General features: G+C 38.8%; 1 protein-coding gene across 3 annotated transcripts in view; it reads left to right on the plus strand.

The window, feature by feature from the left end:
- The first annotated feature begins 1,033 nt into the window (after positions 1-1,033).
- The window catches only part of myh10 (myosin, heavy chain 10, non-muscle), a 76,957-nt gene continuing 62,350 nt past the window's right edge, over positions 1,034-15,640 (plus strand). For 2 of the 3 annotated variants that reach the window (XM_073815335.1, XM_065293731.2), the window contains exons 1-3: positions 1,035-1,207; positions 2,247-2,621; positions 9,040-9,196. In XM_073815335.1, coding sequence (XP_073671436.1) covers positions 2,268-2,621; positions 9,040-9,196 — 511 coding nt within the window. In that variant the 5' untranslated portion in view covers positions 1,035-1,207; positions 2,247-2,267. Of the gene's footprint in view, positions 1,208-2,246; positions 2,622-9,039; positions 9,197-15,640 lie in introns of all 3 variants that reach the window. The other variant, XM_065293729.2, reaches the window with a different exon arrangement.

Genomic DNA, 15,640 nt, shown 5'->3' on the forward strand with positions numbered 1-15,640 from the left:
GAATAAGCATATTTACCAAAAAATGTCATAATAAGCATATACAAAATTCTTCAGAATAAAACACATAACGTTCCTAAATGTAAATTTTATTGGGCATCCTTTATTGAATTTATAGACTGGGATGAAGCCTGGCTGTTACCTCATAAGTACTGCATTCCCAGACCAAAAAAGTTCATTTTAAGATCTTACATAAAATCCTGGGAATGATACCTTGGCAAAATATATGACTGTTGACAGTTCTTGCTCATTTTCTGGGAATAAAGATGAAACACTGATCCATTTATTTTTCCAATGTGACAAACTCAAAACTTTTGGAAACATTTAAATCTTCATTTAAGGAAGCACCTTGATACCTTCAAATCCTTTTAGTTAAAAGACAGATTTTTTATTATGAAGGCACAAATAATATCCTAATGAATTACATTGTTATTTTTTATTTTGTTTGGATATGTTTTATTCATAAACAAAAAATATCTAACAAGCAAATCCCAAAAAAAGTGACAGATTTTTTTTAAATATTATGATGATTTATTATATAATCAAATATTTGATTTATTTTTTCTCTTCCCTTATCTTATTTTATTTGTGAAACTTTACATGTATATTTTGTGTTCTATCTATTTACTTTGCCTGTCTGTTTAATGTTTGATGCATTATAAAAATAAACGTACTGCTAAAAAGTAGAGATTGAATGTATTGTCGCTTTGGATAAAATGCATAAATGTAAAGATAAAAATGTATTTCAACAGACGAATAATTCAAAGTGTAATATTTATCAAGTTTATAATAAATTTCAGGACATGCCCCGCCCACTTTTGTAACGTATTTCATGTTTTTGCTTTTCTACCAATGTATTTCTATGGGTCCAGCTCACGCTGTAAGAAAGCTTGGATGAACAATCACTTTTGTCAGGGGGTGTAATGCTAACAAACCAATAGCTCGTGGTCAAGGACCGATACAATCCAATCGCCGGTCCAAAAGGGATGCGGTGGGCGTGGCTGAGGGGCGGGCACAGACACAGTGCGGTGCTGAGTTCGGTTGAGGAGTTCAGAGAAGCGGGGCTGCAGACGGCGGCATCGGTACACAGGGACGAAACAAGGGAATATTTGGCCGACTTTCAAAATAACTGGATTATAGGAACTGGATCCGCTGGATAGCAACTCATTCATCTCTTTGCGCACGCAGGTCTCATCGCTGACAGCCCGTGGTAAGTTCGTATGTCTTCTAATTTTGTTCCCTTGATTTTTCCCGCTGTCGTATAACGGATTATTTTTCGCATACTTTTCAAGCAACGGGGAGAGCACGCGCGCTAGCCCACGTTAGCGGGTTTGGTACTGCGGTTAATTTTTAACGGATAAATGCATTTTTGTATGGTTGAATTGTTGCTTTTAGCTACCACTGGGCTCTGTGTGTAGCCTTATTATTAACTTATTAAATGTTAACACGGCTCGTCAGGCCGTATAACGGGAGATGATGATGGTGAGGGGAAGGCGCGTGCAACTCCCGGTTGCATGCGCGAGGAATGAGCACGCGCTAGGCGGCTAACTTCAACTAGTGCCTCAGTTAACGGTCACCTAGTCTTGTTGTTGTTGTTGTTTTCGCTAGTTGACTACATTTATCGGTAATTTTACGTCAAATGCGATTCCGAGGTCGTGAAGAAAGATGGCTGTGAGGGAGATTATCAGTGAATGAATTTTTGAAGGACTGTTCTGGCCCTGAAGTCCAGCTTCAATATACCCGAGATTCATCATCACCCCATTTAACGGCAGTCGTCTGTGAAATTGCAGGCATGACCCATTTTTTTGCCCCGCTTATCTTATTTTTAGGTCTCTGTGAGAGTTACAAAAACTAGTAGTGCAGATGAAAGCCAGAATAGATAAACGACCATCTGTCTACTGCTTTTATAGGGTTGTTTCTGTTAAAACAATAAGCAATATGTCGTATTAGATTATCTGTATTGTCGGGATGCAGTACCTAATAGAAAAACAGTGATGGGTTGTAATGCAATATATGTTTTTGGATTTATAATGCCTTAGGATCTCAAAGTTAAACAGTTTTGTTATAAACAGGACAAGTACTTTGGTGTTATCATATTAATGTATATTGGTAATGCACTTAAAATGTTTCTTTCTATAATGGGATGTAGTGGTTTCTTTAGTAAATGTCTGACCTTTTATATCCCTATGGCAAAGCTGTCATATTAGATCTACTCAAAATCTCTACTGTCCCATCATTAACTTTTCCAGGTGGCCTATTTTTAGTTCCTCATGCCGGAGATGGCGCAGCGGAGCGGGCAGGAGGACCCCGAGCGGTACCTCTTCGTGGACCGGGCCGTGGTCTACAACCCAGCTTCCCAGGCTGACTGGACGGCTAAGAAGCTGGTGTGGGTGCCTTCTGAGCGCCATGGGTTTGAGGCTGCCAGCATCCGTGAAGAACGGGGAGAGGAGGTAGTCGTCGAGCTGGCAGAAAATGGCAAGAAGGCCATGGTGAACAAGGACGACATCCAGAAGATGAACCCACCCAAGTTCAGCAAAGTGGAGGATATGGCGGAGCTTACCTGCCTGAACGAAGCCTCTGTGTTACACAACCTGAAGGATCGATACTACTCTGGGCTCATATATGTAAGTGCAAATGTTGACAATTTAATCTTTCTAAAGCTTTTGCTGTTTTTTTATGAGCTTTACTGACACCACTGTCATTATTCCTACTGGTTCAATAGCACTAGATGTGTTGTGATCTTGACCCAGTTTATAGCACCTACCAAGATATGGGAACTAGGGGGCTTTTAATGGTTGAAGGAGGGAGTGAGGCATGCTTTTTTCCAGAAAAGAGTGTTTCTGTAGCTCAATTTGTAGGGCATTGTGTTAGCAACACAAAGGTAGTGGGTTTGATTCCCAGGAAACACACATACTGTTAAAAAATGCATAGCTTAAATGCACTGTAAGTCTCTTTGGATAAAAGCATCTGCCAAGACAAGTGCATAAATGTATGTAAATGTTAAACAAGGTTATTATGGGATCTCAATGAGAGGGGCCGATTGTCTTCTCATTGCCCATCAAGTGTATCTCCTAAAGAGGTTTTGTTAAAACATTTCCAGGGTTTCCCGCAGCACTTTTCACTTCGGGCGGCTCGCCTAAGCTGGGAAACCCTACCGCCTTAACTAGGTCATTCAAAAAATATATAAAAATTTGCTACAAAAAAGGCCGTCAAGTGCATCTCGGGGAATAGCGTGGACGCTCTTTACACCGCAAGCGGGCACGCGCGCCACACGGCCGAAATGAGAAAGACGTGGTCGGGACCGGATAACTAGCCAGTTGATAAAACATTTTGGAGAATAGCACGATCGCGCTTCAGAACGCGAGAGTGCACGCACGCCACACTGCCGAATTGAGGTCCAAAATATGGTCCGTCATGTCTGGAGGATGGCCAGTTGATAAAACACGTGTCCGTGAGAACTGTAATTGGACTTATGAGTTGAGTTTATTTAAGCCTGTTATTGTATTTGTCTATAGTTCTTGCAAATTTAAAGTAAGTTAGCAGGTGATTTTGTTGTTTGAGCAACCTGCTAGCTAGGTTTCACTTGCCTGTTGACTCGATATAATTGTTAAGCGCTCTTGCTCACGTTATTTATGTGTATTATTTACATGCTACAGTAGTTACACTCCTTTAAGATATTGTAATTAATAGTGGGAAATAATCCATTTTTACAATTTTTGCCCCATCTATCATGGTTCGCCAGACGTTCTACAACATCTGCTTTAGTTTGTGGTTTATTAACCCTTTAGTTTCACTTGATCACGCAGCTATTCCCGTTAGAGGTGAAAACATTTAATTCATTAATAATCTTGTATGTGTAGTTCTAGTATAGTTTTCTGTCCTAGTTGCTTCAAAATAAAGTTTTATTTGAGTGTTTTGAATAAAAATATTTTAATTTTCATCATAACACGCACGCCCGCCCCTTTGATTGCCACGCCCCCATCCAACCCTAACAAATTTTCTATGGTAAACCCTGATTTCCCCTCATTCAGCACCTTTACAAAATATCTTTACAATAGATATTGTTTTAGTTTAACTTCCATTTTCATTATTACATAAGCTTTTTCATGTAGCCTGCAACAGTGATCATGATTGAGTGCCCTTCATAGTAGGCACTTTACAATATGATGTAAGAGGCTCCTGTATAGCTCAGGTGTAGAGGAATGCGTTAGCACCGCAGAAGGTCATGGGTTAGAACATAGGGAACACGCATGATTCTGAGTAAATGTATACCTTGTAATGTACTGTAAATCGCTTTGGATTAAAGTAGGGATGGGCATTCGATTAAATTTTTTTAGTCGATTGTTGGAAGAATTAACGATCGACTATCGATTAATCATTAATATTTTTATAATAAAAAATAATTATTTAACTTTTATTATTGAAAAATGTTGAATACAAAAATACAGCGTGTTTTCCTCCATGAGACCTTTATTACAAGATCAACTTGTGGCAAACAGTTAAACTACATTTAGTTAGACAAATGGAACATATGCGCTTGAATATGCGGTGCCCTAAAGCAGCGGAACCTGCAGCTGTGAGCCGCATTCTTAAACAGAGACCTCATTTGGTCCAAAAAATCATGACCTCTTCATGATTATTTTTTGGAAATCAAAACGGAAGGTCACAGATAACGGAGTATGGTGTCGAATATTGCACCCTGGTGGTAAAATATTGAATTGCTGCCACACAGTGAAATTCATTGAATTGCTTCAAGACACACGCTACGCTAGGCAATGCAACCTGCATTAGATAAAAAAGTATTCGATTAATCAATAACAAATTAACGTCATCGACTAAATTCTTAACGATCAATTATCGATCGTTGATTAATCATGCCCATCCCTAGATTAAAGCGTCTGTTAAATGCATAAATGTAAGGAGGGTAGGGCCATTAGTTGGGTACAACATGGTGGTCAAACTGGATTATAAGACTTGTTCCCCGCTTCATAGAGACCATTTTTTTAGGCCTCTGTTCTGTGTGGTTGCTGTGGACCCTCCCTATAGACTACAGTTAATTAGCTGTGGAGGTCCACGTTTGGCCTAGTAAAAGCTGAAGTTTTATAACAGGGCCCTTGTCTTTGGCAAAGCAGGAGCTACAGCTGGCTTCCAAAATCTGCAGGATGTCAAGATGCAGACAGCCTGTTGATAACACCCCCATATTCTGCGTTCCCTCTGCATACCAGCTGTTAGCATCTAATGTTTGTGTTTAATAAGAAACACAGCCTGTATTAAATGAATAATTCACTGTGAGTAGTTGTCATAGGCAAGTTTTGTCACAAGTCACACAAGAACCAATGAGATGCAACGTTACCAACATGCACCCATATTTGAACTTACCACACATATCTGTAGGTTGCCATGGATATACGACATATTGAATGTTAAATACGCTCAAATTGTGAATCGTTGTCTCTCACAAACATATCGTTTCTCTTCAGAAGACATTTGTTAACCCACTGGCGTCATTTGGATGTATGGTACCATATATGAATATAACATGGTGGCATATTAATATAAAACGATTAATGTGTGTTTAGATCAAGAAAGGAAGCATGGGAGTGGGTAAATTATGAATTCCTATTTATATGAACTGAAATGGATGCACAGCTTTATTTTCCCTGAACATATTCGCTTCTTTGTGCATAGATGGTGACTGTACCTCAAGCTGGTGTGGTATGTGTGCTCATATCTGCAGATTGGGCAGTGGCGCAGAGATCCCACGTTCCTTTATGCTTCCTCACGGCCCTCTGTTCCTCAACAGCATGATAGGAGATGACAGACAAGTTACAGCACTTTCGCTTTAGGGTTGATTTAACATTGTCCAGTTCATTACAGCCTTACAGGTGAACTAAAATATGCAGTGCAGATGAGATAATGGTTGACTTGTGAATTATACCATTTCATGATGTTTCTTAATGGAGTCACTAAATTGACTCCATGTGGAGAAAACTCAGTTGACTTATTTCTTCTCTACTAGGTATCATTACTGTAAGCATGCTTACAGGCAGCTTGTGACAACATATTAAACCGTTTCTGGAAGTTGCTTTTCAATTCATCCCCTTCAAAACAATGTGACAAAAGTATTTTCCAAAAAGTTTTCCAAAGTAAGTTCATTAAACTACTAGGTTGTCGGACGAGTAGTTGAATCTGACCCATTCCTGAAGCTGTAATCATTCCCTTCACTAACATATTTAAGTACTGAGGATGATTTCAAAAAAGGGTCATAAATGATTTAATGCATTAAAAGTCTTTATCTGACTATGATTACAGTTTTGAATGGCTGAAATGAGCTGTTGTTCTTAATACTCGGACATAAAGAATGATGTTGCAACTAAAGCATTTTTCAACCGCAAGTCTTCTTGGCCGGATGGTTTTGTCTAGTGGGGAGTTGGATTTGGACAGATTTGTCCTCGGCACACCCCCACTTCTCCTCCACACTGACAAATATACATGCTCAGTGCTTCCCACACAGACTTTACATCGGCCAGCAGCCCAAGTATATTCAACACCATTTATGCGTTTCTTAATTTGAGTTCTTAATGTGTTGTAAATAATGAATCCATCTGCAATAGATTAACTAAAATAATCGCTAGAAAAATCGTAAATCATTGAAATTGGTTATTGTGCTTTTATCCAGAAAAAACATAGCTCCCCCATTCATTTATGTATGTTACAGGTTTTGCCTTTGTCAATATGGCAATGCTGTTGACCCATTGAGCCAAAGTGATCAATGTGCCGTCTACGATAAAAATAATTTGCTAAAGCAATGTAGTTTTGATGAGCTGCTCGCTCATAATACAAGCACGTTTGAGGAAAAAAAGAAGCGAAGGATGATATGATCTGTAGGGCTGCAACTTCCCATTGTTTTCCTGATCGATTAATCAACTAATCGGATAAAAACCTAAATCACTAATTTAAAATGTTCACTTATTATAGCTAAATTAGGCCCTAAATTAGGGTAATCACGTGTTGAAGTGTACTTTTCGACCACTGGCAGAACCCGCTTAACCTCCGCCTAATCTCCTTAATCGTTCAATGTATATATAAATATATCTCCCAAGGGTTTTTCCCTCCTAGGACTTTTTTTATACTTCCCTGGCTAAGCCTGGGGTTTTTTTTCTCCTAGGGGGTTTTTCAACCCGGGGAGGCAGCCTTCTTGGGCTTAACTTATCACCCTCTTCTTTACGTTACATTAGCAATACGCCCGCTTATAATGTTGATTTTAGCTGCTTGTGCTATCGTGTATTATGTTGTGCTATCTGTCGTTTTTCTGTTCTTTCCACTGCTTCTATTAATGTAAAGCTGCTTTGAAACAATCACCAATTGTGAAAAGCGCTATATAAATAAAATTGAATTGAATTGAATTGAATTTTAAAAGTGCACAAGCTACATACTACTACAGTGTTTTACTAATAATCTTTTTGATTTTAATATTTTAAGCCTTAAGTTTGTGCAGTGGTGCGGGAGCATGTGACGTTAAAGACCATACATTATAGATTTTATTGATTAGTTGTTGCAGCCTTAAGGATCTGTGAAATCTAATGTGAAATCAAAATAAATATTTAGAAAATATTTTGTCTTTTTAGTTGTTTGTCATGTGTAGTATACCTTTTTTGTGCCGGAGGTTTCAGTCACAAATTTTGTCACCGCATTTGTCACAATGCGCATGCGTTGAACGTTTGTGTACATGTTTATGGCAAATAAACTCTGCTTTGCAAGTCTGTGCAAACTAAATAAAAAAACTGACTACACTCCGGGCTTTATAAACAAACACAACCTCTGCAAATAGAAAGACTCTACGGAAGACGGGGATTACCTCTCTCCTGAAGTTTATCTTCACCGAGTGTCTGGATCACCCAGCAGTGGTCAAACATAATTAAATAAACAAGTTGTAGTTTGTGTAAAACAACCTGAAGGACAGAGTTCATCACAGGATTCTGTGAATTTTCTCTCTGTCGTACTGCATGCTCGCCGCGGGACTGCTGTGTTGGCAGTTTAAGCATGCCAGCATTGCTCAAATAAATGACCTGTGCTGTTTTATTCTGTACAGTATGTTCTGCATACGATGCAGATGTCAATTTTATCATTATAATCAATAGCTGAGGCTGATGATGCTGATTTTGTTTGGGCCATGTTGGGATCATTAGCAATAAGCACGTTGTCCTGCATGGGCAGCCATGCATCAGCCGGAGACAGTGAAGTGCCATGTGCACTCCCTTGCCATCTTTTAGATGTTGAACATTTTTAATGACGAAAATGTACATTCTACTTTTAAAGTCAGATTTGTATCAAAGGGAAAACAACTATGTCAACAAAGTCACGTGATGTATCAGCATGGCGGATGCAGTACATCTGAATTAAATTTAAAACAAAAGCATCTTCTGATGCCACCAGTATGTTGCATATTTGATCATTGTGCTTAAAGGAACAGTATGTAGGATTGTGGCCAAAACTGGTATTGCAATCACAAACTTGTGGCTAAAACTGGTACTGCAATCACACAACTGGTGGCCAATACACAACAAGACAACATAAACATCAGTTGAGGGCTGCAACTCCACTTTTTAAATGACAATATCCTGGCTGGACCACTGTTGTCAGTGATATAAGTATTTGAAATGAAAATGATTTCTTAATGTCTAGTGACATATCAGGGCCATTTTATGATTAATTGATATAAATTTCTTACATACTGTTCCTTTAAGATGCAGTTGTTGTCTCTTGTTGTTTTAAGGCCATTTAATCCTGTTAACAAGCAAGTAAACATCTTGTTTATGAACTCTTTCAATCTTTCTTGTCTGTTGCTTAAAGAAATAAACGGAAATCTGAATATGCCCATTTGCTTGTAAAATAATCAGCAATGAAAAATCATGATTGATGCATCACTTGTTTTATCATTACTTGCTGCTTTGCCCTGATGTTACGATATTCTTGGCTGAATTCCTTTTGCTAATATTTTATTTAATGTAACGCATTGTTTGTGCTTCTTTCTGTCTGCAGACATACTCGGGGCTCTTCTGCGTGGTAATAAACCCTTACAAAAACCTCCCCATATACTCAGAGAACATCATTGAGATGTACAGGGGCAAGAAAAGGCATGAAATGCCACCTCATATCTACGCCATTTCTGAATCGGCCTACAGATGCATGCTTCAAGGTAAGACGATATATATATATATATATATGTAACATTTGTTGGATTGTCGTGGGTATAAAAAACATTCCACTAAAGTCAGGGGCTAAATTATTTTGCATTTCCAGGAAGAAGGAGGAAAAAGTAAAAATAGAAAGGGTAATTGAATCTCAAGAAAATATTTCTGAGATTTTTTTCAACTTTGATGCATCATTTCATTCACCTTTCTTTTTAGCAGTTTGTGCCAACTTAATATAAGTTGGCTGTACTTTGTGTATCATTGTGTCGTAGCAGAGATGGAATGATCACTATTTCCAAGGGCATCTATCAGTTTGCTTTTCCATCCCATAAGATAAATTTACTTCTTCCCAACATCTGGGATGAACAAATAAGCTCAAACAAGAATAGAAAGACATTTTTAAATTGTATTTATATTTAAATAGACTCTCGTGCACTGCTGTTGACGTAATTTATGCCAAATGCGTTTGCATAGATGCATAGACTATAAGGTTTTTGCTTAGCAAGATTTCAAGGGTTTTGCAGAATAATGGCCTGTGGTTGGAGAATGTCATTTTGATCAATCATATTCGAATCTATGTCATTTTGGAATGAACCTACAGTTGCTGTGAGTTTTGGTAAATGAGGCTTTAAAATATAATGGTCTGTTTTTTCTCTTCCCATTGGCGGTGAATACTAAGCCTCTGTCTTTCACAGCATGAGATCATACAAAGTAACCCCCATTGCTCCTTATGCCAGACAAATGGAGCTTTTTAAGACCACTTCCTCTGTGTGTTTTCTTAATGGTTTTCTTCTTGAAACGACAGACTCTGTATGGGTAAATCTAAAAGGTGAGAAGAAGAAGCATATCTTCTTTTACCTCTTTTCCAATGATGTCATAACCTTAAAGTCATCTCTTAGTAAATCTGGGGCAGTTGGATATTTGTGTGTGGGTAAAGGGCTCATTATAGCAGGTTACGGGGTGGTTTTCATTTATACTTTCGAGTCGTCGACCGCATTGTGCAAATACACATGCAGACCGCTGGTAGGCAGTATACACGCGTGTTACCACAGTAGCAGCGCGACCGTCAATAAAGAAGCAGCTTGGCAAGTTTAACCCACAAAAGAAGGATAAAACAGCAACTTGTTGTGTATGTTTTGAGATGACCAGCAGTGATGGAAGTAAATAAACAGCGACTAATGTTGCAGTTTTAGTTAAATCACTCCTCAACTTGGTCCATCTTTGTTCTCACTGTCGCAAGCGGAAATACCTATGACGCAGTTTTTACCTGACGGGTGGGGTTTTAGTGGACCAATCACAGAGCTTGCAGTTTGCGTAGAATTGACGCGCTGTAAAAAATTTGGGGTGGTGCACGTCAGGCAACGCAGAGGCTACGGATAACCTACGCCATAGACCTTACGCACGACTATAAATTGGACTTAACTGTGTCACAGATTAGGATGTAGATGATTGGTTGCATCAGAATTAACTCAAGCTTTAAATCCTCAATGTGACGTTGACTGTATTTAGCATTTTTTGGTAATTAAACAAGTTTATGCAATTGGTATCAACAAATTCAGGACAAACATTACTGCTAGTTAGGTTGGATATTAGGGCTGGGCAAAAAAATCGATCTTTCGATTAATCGTTTTTTAAAACGTGGTCGATTCAGAATCGATTCTCAAAGAGCAGAATCGATTTTTTTCTTTCATATTTATTTCTGCAAACATTGAACGAAAGATTAACATTAATCGAATTACTAGTCTTCTTCACTAGATGTCACCCTCTTTTTTGTCAAGCGCATGTTACCAAGGAGCATTCATTCATTCAGTGCTTAACATGGCGGTTTCAGGTGCTTCGTCGATTTTATTAATTACCTACTTGTAACCTGCTGTTCACTGTTCTTTTTATTAATATAGTTTTTGTATTAAATCTATATTCATTGAGTTGAATAGAGTATAAAAACCGGTCCGAGAACCAGAATCGAAAATTGAATCGAGAATCGAAATCGAATCGATTTGGTAGCTTGTGAATCGAAATCGAATCGATCTGGAAAATCTGAATCGATACCCAGCCCTATTGGATATATGTAGTTAGTATTTGTAAGTTGGTTTCTGCTGGTGCTTCTGTAACATGGCTTGGGGATTCGTTTGTGATATAGTTTTTGTAATTTCAAATTTTTGTCATTCTTTTAATTTTATTTAGTTGTATTAAGATTATTGAGCTTATAAAATGTATTTTTAAACAAATTACATTATAGCATTAAGCATAATATAATTACATTAAGACAAATGCCCGTTTTAAAATGGACTGAAAATGTATTTAATAGATATGCATTTTTTATGATATCTTTCATAAGTGAACTTGGTTAGTAGTTGTTGATCATATCATCTAAACCCAGATATCACAAGCGATGCAAGTATGTTAGTGAGTGGCCAAGCATTTGGCATTAATGTTACATTCTCTAGCAAAGCTGACTCTCTCACATGAAATAAGGACAGGCCAGTTGTCCTGATCTGTCAGAGGCTGGGGAACCAGAGCCGTCCCAGGCTGGGAAGGAGAGGCTGACCTGCATTGTGGGGTACAATGGCGCCTTTGTGCTGTGGTGGTGGGGGGAATTCAATCTGTGACGTGCTGGTTCAAGTGTGGCTGAGACACACAGATCCTGGTGTCTGCCTCTGGAGGAAACACCCTCAACAATGTTGCACGTGCCGACATCCTTAGATCTGCAGGGATTACGGCAGCGGAATAAAGCTGTTTACTTGCTTCCGGGATGTCTCCTTTGATGTTGGCTCCATTCCAGTTATTGTCCAAGCACACTTGTGGTTGGACAGTTGTCGTTGGAAGCCATTCTGTCCTTTTTAAGCAGAGCACTGTTTCTTAAAGGACACCTATTATGCCTATTTTTACAAGATGTAATATAAGTATCGGGTGTGCCCAGAGAGTGTCTGTGATTTTTCAGCTCAAAACATCCCACAAATCATTTATTATAGCATGTCTAAAATGCCCCTATTTGGGTGGGAGCAAAAACGTGCTGTTTTCGTGTGTGTACTTTTAAATGCAAATGAGCTACAGCTCCTCACTCTCTTACCAGAAGAGACAGTGAGCGCTCTCAGTTAAAGGACAAGTTCGGTATTTTAGACTTAAAGCCCTGTTTTCAGATTGTTTATGGTGAAATAGAATGGTTTTGACTGAAATTTCGACATTTGCGGCTGCCCTGAGAATTTTCGCGTGTTTGTGTTTCATCTCACACCTCTACAATGGGTTTAATGGTGCACTGGAACAATCCTTCCTCAAATGCATTAAACTTTCGTTTACAAAGACGTGAAACTCACCGAGTGGTCAGGGGTGTTCACTAATATGCTCACACAAAAATCGCTGCAAAAGATGCTTTCCAACAGCTGTTTAAGCATTCGTTGTTAACTTGTGGACCTATTTTTCCAAACGCCTCACACCCGTACATTCTTCCGCTTAGAGCTTGAATAATAGACACTCCAGCCCAGGTGGTGGCGCTAATCCGCCATTGCCAATTGCAAGAATAGAAACAAAGTTCCCGGCGCGGAGTAATACCGTACCTCACAGCACATCTAATACAAGTCAATGGAGTTGGTAAAAACTACGATAAAACAGCTGTTGGAATGCGTCTTTTGGAGCGATTTTTGTGTGGGCATATCAGTGAACACCCCTGACCACTCGGTGAGTTTCATGTCTTTGTAAACGAAAGTTTAATGCATTTTAGGAAGGATTGTTCCAGTGCACCATTAAACCCATTGTAGAGGTCTGAGCTGAAACACAAACACGCGAAAATTCTCAGGGCAGCCGCAAATGTCGAAATTTCAGTCAAAACCATTCTATTTCACCATAAACAATCTGAAAACAGGGCTTTAAGTCTAAAATACCGAACTTGTCCTTTAACTGAAAAGGTTATCTGATATACACGTCAGTCAGGTGCATCCAGATGTTTTTCTGGTAGTTTATGCAAGTTCGTTTAACATTTACTGAGGGGTAGCTTGTTTAATCAAAGCAAACTCTTTAATAAGCATGTCTGACATGTGTTTTAAATGTTAAATTAGGTATAACACGCTAAGGTTAATTTTATAACATTCCCAGATAACACAGGCTTGCACAACCACACACTAATGCACATCTGTCTTTTATTAATCTGACAGATACTAGCCATTTATCAGTTTCTGGCTGTTGACTGAAGTCTGTTTCCAAGTGCTAATTATAACAACTTTGGGAACATTGTTGGTGCACTTCAACAAAAACATTTTTTTGAAATCGCTCCGTCAGTAAAGCCACAGAGACCCACTCCATTGGAATTCAGGAATGTCAGTGCTCACAAAGCATATGGAAGCGATGAAATCCAAACTCAGTCACTGAAAGGAAAGTTATGTCTGAAACATACAATTATAGCATTTAAAATGGCAGTCTCGTAGCCGCGTTTACCCTCTGTTGAAGCGTATTTGAATTTCAATCATGCAAAAATGAAGCTCCAGTTTATCAGTTATTCGCTGAATGGATTATTTGGTTAAAGGATTTTTTCCATTGAGTGAATATGTAGGAACCTCCCAAACTAAACCTAGTGCCTGTTATAACCTGATATCTTTGCCAAGATAATATTCCAGAATGACAGATATTTATGAAGTGATTCCTAAGTTCAATTCCATGAGTCATTGCTCTGCGGTTTTCCCTTTAAAAGGCAAAACGATTGATACATTGATTAGAATAGCAAATTAAGGGATCTGTTCCCAAACCTAAACCTTTTCACACACAGATTATGGAAAATGCATCTGGGATTTGCCTGAGGATCGTTTGATTTTGGTTCATTCACACTGCCAATGATTTTTCGGAATTCGTGCATTTACGCACATCCCATAAAGACACGTGACGTATTGAAAGATCTGCACTTGGTAGTTTTTTCCGCAGCATCTAAAGTTTGCTTATTATTCCTGATTCTCTCTCTAGAAACCACAAGCGTGCATTTTTGCTTAAGATAGGATCATAAAGAAGTGCATGACGCACTGTTCTGTTATGCTGGTGAATGATCTCAGCTTCAGTGCGAATAGTTGAAGAGCTGCCCGATCTCTTTTTCATTCCAGTTTGCAGACATTTCTCATCATGATTGTTAATCTGCATTTAAATCCCAAGTGTCCAAATGCTGAAAAAAACTTCTTGTTGCGATAACGGATGTGTCGTCACTACAACATGCCCTAAACGGCATTGTTAGTGCCTTTTGTTCACACAGGACGTTTTCGGTAGGGATGCACCGATACCACTTTTTTGGAATACGAGTACGAGTACTTGCATTTCAGTACTTGCCGATACCGAGTACTTAATAAAAAACATGATTTAAATTTACAGGTAACAGCTTTAGTCATATAATTTAACAAAAAAACAAGGGACTAGTTTTCCAGTTTGTTGTAAACTCTGCCTCTTTGGACAACACGAGACATTAACCCCTTACACGCCGCTCAAACATAGACATTTCTCACACTGTGGTATCGATCCCTGGTATCGGGGGACTTTTAACGAGTACGAGTACTTTAGAAAATGTGGTATCGAGGCCGATACCAGTATCGGTGCATCCCTAGTTTTCGGTAAATGTTACTGTAATGTTTTCAGGTCTCCTTTATGGGAACAATCCCATAAAATATGATGGGACGTGTTTGCGTTTACACAGAAAACACACTGGCAATTTTATTGACTTTACCGGGATCAGCGTTCTCTGTGAATGAGGTTCTAGTGTGCTATAGTACATTTCTGTGTACTGCATAAGTATACTTGCCAGAAGAAAGTATTTTAGATTATGCTACCTTTTGGAACAGCTTTATTATGTGAAAAGATTGATGTTTTTGACCCACCTGTTACCAATAGAAGTGGAATAAGCAAGCAGTAAAGGGTTTTATACGTTTTGAACATGGTCCAGGTCTTTGCAGGAAAACATACAGTGTAGATGTTCATCTTATGTAGCTAATCGTGACCAGAGACTCTTACAGAAGCTTTCCAAGCTCTTAAATGTTTTGCTAACCGTTTCATGGTGGACAAAAAGAAGCTGATTTACTTTAAGGCCAGCTGTTAACACTGTCACGACTGCAATCTTGCGTGCCCCAGAGCGGGAACAATTCACTCACTTGTTTTGAACCCCTGCACTCCTAACAACCTCTCTAGTGCAAGGAAATATCAAAGCGGCACTTATTACAAGTAGGGATGTTAACAATTAATCGATCTTCGATTAATTGCCGATAAGAATTAAATTGATAAAACGCATACAGCCGGTGAAAACAAGCTGTAGAAGTTAAACTAGCCATGATCACAATGATGTCAAACACACACACCTGGGCTTTTTAACATCATGCGAGATGAGGCTGGCTGCTAAAGCAACGAAATGGCATCCGCAGTGGATCTGATAGGGTCCGATCAGCTTCCGATACAAAAAATGGAAATACGGTTAGGATACTGAAAGCAAA

The sequence above is a fragment of the Paramisgurnus dabryanus genome, chromosome 7 (genome assembly GCF_030506205.2).
Source record: "Paramisgurnus dabryanus chromosome 7, PD_genome_1.1, whole genome shotgun sequence".
Lineage (NCBI taxonomy): Eukaryota > Metazoa > Chordata > Actinopteri > Cypriniformes > Cobitidae > Paramisgurnus > Paramisgurnus dabryanus.